The sequence below is a fragment of the Bos indicus genome, chromosome 15 (assembly GCF_029378745.1).
Source record: "Bos indicus isolate NIAB-ARS_2022 breed Sahiwal x Tharparkar chromosome 15, NIAB-ARS_B.indTharparkar_mat_pri_1.0, whole genome shotgun sequence".
NCBI classification, from domain to species: Eukaryota; Metazoa; Chordata; class Mammalia; order Artiodactyla; family Bovidae; genus Bos; species Bos indicus.
Window position 1 is genome coordinate 80,306,327 of NC_091774.1, and position 5,625 is coordinate 80,311,951.

Here is a 5,625-nt window from a genome sequence, read left to right on the forward strand (position 1 = left end):
TACTAAAGCATAAAAAGTAAATAAAAACAGTTAAACTTTTCTGAGTTTTTTTCCCACATGTTAAAATAATCTTTGCTAGTAATTATTAATATTTTATTTTACTTAGATTCAGCAGAATGATCTGAAACATCAAGTGATCAATCCCTGTGTGTTAAGCAAACTGAGTCCCAAAAGATTAGCCATAATGATTGTTTATGCTGTGAGACATCATTACATTGTTTTGTTCAGAAATTGCTTAAAATTATGCAGCACAGGGAACACATTCTGGAGGGACCAATGAATAATACAAAATATACTCACTACAGTTAAGTAATGTTAAATTTTGTTGACATTCACAAAGTTCGCCACAAGGTATATTGGACGCCTTTTTGGTTTCATTTTGGGTTGCTCAAAGGCAGCAGGCAGTGAGGAAAAATCAAGGTAAATGAAGTAGTAGAAAAGGTTTAGGGTAACACAAAACTTGTATTTATTTGTTCCATTATTCTACTAGTATATTTGAAGTTCCTAAACAGTGCTAGCTCCTACAAGGTTTGGGGGAGATGAGAAATAACTATCTGTTTTTTCAAAAATTTGAAATTTAGATTATTTTACAAAGTAATTAATAGGTGAATGAATTGTTAGATGCAACACTTGAGAAGTGATGAGACACCTCTAGGAAGAAGTGAAATTTCACCCGAGATCTGATGCATACATAGAAAGATAAAGCCAACTAGATTGTAAAGACAGAAGGAAGGGCTTCTGCTTCAACTGTGTACAAAATTCATGATCACATTTGAGAAACCGACAGTACTCATGATGGCTGAAGCCTGGGAATTACATGAAAACGCCACAAGAAGTGAGACTACTCTGAAAAGAAGGGGCTGCTTATCAAAGATTAAGTTAGCCAACCTTTGGGACTCTATCCTATGTCAACAGGAAATAGTAAGCTATGATTTGCATGTTAGAAAGTACACTCTAGTTACAATGAACAGAGAAAGGATGAATAAGATAAATGTTTGGACAATAATACAGTAAGTTGTGATAGAGGCTTAAATTTCAAGTAGACAGGTTTGGGAAAAAATAGGTTAAATAATTAGTATGTTCAATATCTAATTTTTATCAGTGGAGTTTAGAAAGATATATGAAGTATATTATCTTGGCTTTGTGCCTGAATAACTGGCTGGAAGATGACACCACTTACTGAGTTAGAAAATGCATGCTTCAAAGCAGATGAAAATATTGGATGGTTTTTGAATTGCTGAATTCTCTTTTGAGCATGCTATATTTAGGTACTTTGGGAATACCTAGATGAAGTTATCTGGGGATCTCTTGAATACATACTTAGAGATCAGAGGTGAAATCTGGCCTTGAAATTTAGACTTTTGTAACACAAAAGTGACAACCATCCCCAGAACATTTGATGAGAGCTTCACAAGAGTGTGCAAAAAATGACACAGGATGGCTTAGGAACGAAATGTAAAGTAATGCTTTAATTAAAACATAAACACAGGGAGTGGAGCCACAAGAAGAGTAAACATGGACAGAAAGATGGGATTCTGATGACTTGCAAACTAAACCAAACCAAAACAATGGTTTGCATGAAAACTAATGTCAACGATATCTGAGGCTACATAGACAACATAAAAGAAGTCTCCATTGCCCATGGGAAGAAGGAGATTGTTGGTGAACTTGGAATAAGTAATTGTATAACAATTATGGTGAGAACAATTTCAGAATACAACTTGATATATAAATGCTAAAGATGAAGCAAATGACTTTCCAGGATGTTTAGTACTGAAAGAATGAAGAGGAGAGGGGTTGATGGATAGAGGAAAAGGAAAAGAAGTCACAGGTCATTAGCAATGATTTCAGCATGTATCTTGTTTTTAAACTGATGGGGAAGATCAAATAAATTAGTAGAGGATGAACATATGGGATGAACAAAATAGCTTGGGAACCAAAATATAAGTTTATACATTAGAAAGAGAATTTGTATGTTGTGAATAGTCATTGTGGCAATTGATCACAGAGTCTAAGCTGTTTAGGGTGAGCATTGAATAAAGGAGGCAACAGTAGGTAAAGGATACTTAAGGTTAAAGTGATTGAGTGGATACATAAAAGGCTGTAGTGGCATAACTGATGTGAAGGGAAAGTTCAGAAAGTTGTGGTCATAGGACAAGTTTTTGATTTTGGATAACTACTATTTTATCAATTGTCACATAGAACAAGCTTCAAAATGGAATCATGGGAGTAGGATGCTCAAGAGATTCCTCATCAGTGGGGTCCCTGATTCCAAGATCAAGGATCTAAGAAACCAAGGTATGAAATAAGTGGTGTTCATGACCCTGATGGCACATGTGTGGAAGATAAATAATGATGGCATCAACACCTGAGCCTTCAGTGAATAAGAGGGAGAGACCTGGATGCATATGTGATGACAGTGAATATGGGACAAGCCTCTAAGCATCAGGGAAGTGTACCTGAATGCAAGGCATAGCAAAAAACAGGAAAGAATGTTCCAGCATGAACAATGCCTTATTTCACCTGCCAGATTTAACATATGTGGATAGTTTCAAATGGAACAGCCTTTGGAAACCTGGAGAGAAATACATTTTCAAGGATGATCCAAGTTTCAGTTTAAAGAAAGAAAACTAAAACGACTGAAGATATTGGTGAGTTTGGTAACATCAGAGCAAGAGCTACACAGACTCCAACACATCAGAGAAATATAAGTACTAGAAAAATTAAGAGTCAGGAAAGGTAATGATCTGAGATCACAAGTCAATGAGGCAATGGAAAAAGGCCTCAAAATATTGCAAAAAGAGTAAGCTACAGTCATGGGTGTGATGGGATTGCATAGTCTTTTCTTTTGAGAATAAGCCTAAATCTGAATACTATGAATACTGATGGAATGAAAAACCATGTGTGCACGCTCAGTCATGTCTGACTCATGGACACGACTCCTCTGTCCATGGAGCCAGCCATGCTCCTCTGTCCATGGGCTTTTCCAGATAAGAATACTGGGGTGAGTTGCCGTTTCCTCCTCCAGGGGATCTTCCAACACAGGGATCCAACCCTTATCTCCCACATCTCCTGCATTGGCAGGAGAATTCTTTGCTACTGCGCCGCCACGTGGGAAGCCCATTTTAAGAGCTAAAATTTACTCACTTAACACATACTGCATGAAAGGCACTATTTTAATCACTTAAGGTATACAAACTTAGAGATCACCTTTCCAAAATTTTCTGATTAATGGGGAAATTCTTGCCTCTATGAAAAGAGTTCATTTCTATAAACTATGAATTGAGGTCAGGGAGTCCAGAACTAGTTCATGAGTTATTTTGCTTTACCCCACACTAGTCATGAAACAGCAAGAGGGTTTAAGCTCTCACTCTGAGCTTCCATATCTGAAAATGAAGACGATAGCTTATCACCAGTTGATAGGGTTGATGGAAAGATGATCTGAGATGAAATAGTAGAAAAATTTTTTAAATCAAACATATCTGCTCAAATGAAGATCATTAAAAGCTGTTTCTTTTAATAAACCAGAAATCGGTTTTTAGTTCTACAAAATTATCTTGATTTTTTCTTCTCCTGTTTTGCATTTAGATGTTAGGAGCCACCCGATAAATATGTTTTCTAAATTATTTTAATGTATTTTTAATCATCCCATACATATTTCAGAAGAAGCAAGACTATCTATGTTTCTAAGGGCTTTTCTCCATTTAATTCCCAAATATTACATAGTAATTGAAAGAAAACTAGAAATCATAGTAAGAGAACAAAGTAAAATAAAAATCATCCTGAATAGTTGATATAAAGATGGTCAGAATTTAAAAATACCTTTCATACTACCCCTTCTGCAATTATTTTTTAATTTATTGTTTTCTGTTAATTAACAATTTTCAGAGTTAACATTTTTGTTTAAAGTATTTCAATAATTAAAAATAATTGTGCTCAAATAACTGTCTTTATTTTCTTTTATTAAAAATTTTGATATTTGTCAAAACTAATACAATTATGTAAAGTTTAAAAATAAAATAAAAAAAATAGATAAGGAAGTATTCAATTATGTTAGATTTTAAATAAAATGCCATGTTTCTATCTTTCCAAACCCCACAGAATTTCATACTTTGGAGCTTCTGCAGAGAACAAATCGCTTCATTATGAAACCAGAATTTGCATGGAGAGTCTCTTTTGAATGTGTCCAACATAAGATCAGGGTGGATCAGAATCAGTTCCCAACATCTGCTTGATTATCTCTAAGGGAGATAAGAATACTCAGACTGTGTGCTCTAGGGGGTTTTATTGTTAAAAACAAAAGTTAAATCTCTACCATGGCAAAAGGCAATTATTCTGCAGTGTCTGAGTTTATCCTCTTGGGACTCACAGATAATCCGGAACTTCAAGCCACTCTCTTTGGTGTGTTCCTAGTAATCTATTTTGCTAGCGTCCTGGGTAATCTTGGTTTGATTGTGTTAATACAAGTCAGCCCGCAGCTTCACACACCCATGTACTTTTTTCTCAGCCACTGGCTTTTATTGATTTTTCTTTTACTTCGTCTGTCACCCCAAACACCTTGGTGAATTTCCTGTGTGAAGTTAAAAGTATAACATTTTATGCATGTGTCATCCAGGTGTGCTGCTTCATCACATCTGTAGCTTGTGAACAGTATTTGCTCTCAGTCATGGCCTATGACAGGTATGTTGCCATTTGCAACCCTTTACTCTATGCCATCCTCATGCCTAAAAAGCTCTGTAATCGGACCATTGCTAGCACATATATTTATGGGTTCGTTGTGGGTCTTGCGCAGACAGTCGCAACATTCCTCTTGTCTTTCTGTGGCTCCAATAGGGTCAACCACTTCTACTGTGATGACGTTCCCTTGGTCGCACTGGCTTGCTCTGACACTCATGTCAAAGAGCTGATGCTGTTAATCATTGCTGGGTTCAACACCCTTTGCTCTCTACTGATCGTGATCATTTCTTATATCTTCATCCTCTTTGCCATTCTGAGGATTCGTTCTACTGAAGGAAGGCAAAAAGCCTTTTCTACCTGTGTTTCTCATCTCACCTCCATCACCATATTTTATGCAACAATCATTTTTATGTACCTCCTGCCCAATTCAAGCCATTCTCTGAACACAGATTAATTTGCTTCGGTGTTCTACGTGGTAGTGATTCCCATGTTAAACCCATTGATCTACAGCTTGAGGAATCAGGAAGTGAAGAATGCACTGAAGAGATTTATAGAAAAGTTGCATTTGGCTATCAAATAACTGAAAAAATCAAGGACAGGGAGGAATCAGAGGACATGGAGTTGTGGCTTATCTAGAGTCAAAATGCTGATAAATGATAGGGTCAAATTCCTCACTTCCAGTGTTCATATTTACTCAACATGTCCTAAAGCCTACTCTGTCATTCTCGATGATTTACACGTGAAAGGACTTTTGTAAATTTTGAGGTGTTAAATTTAAAAGGAGAAAGAGACAGACAAACAAGGAAAGACAGAGAGTGAAACAGAGATAGAGATATCTTAACCTGTTTGAAAAGACATCTTCATAATTAAAGAAATGAAACATCTAGCATAGTCCCTTTATCTGAATTCTGTGTCATATGGGTCATACTAAGATAGACCAACATTTGG

At 36.1% G+C, this 5,625-nt stretch overlaps 1 protein-coding gene across 1 annotated transcript; it reads left to right on the forward strand.

Moving 5' to 3' along the window:
• Nucleotides 1–4,271: 4,271 nt before the first annotated feature.
• LOC139187202 (olfactory receptor 5AL1-like) lies at nt 4,272–5,257 on the forward strand. Its single transcript, XM_070803206.1, is given in 2 exon segments — nt 4,272–4,509; nt 4,512–5,257. Coding segments are annotated over 2 exon segments (939 nt in total). The 5' UTR covers nt 4,272–4,316.
• Nucleotides 5,258–5,625: the final 368 nt, after the last annotated feature.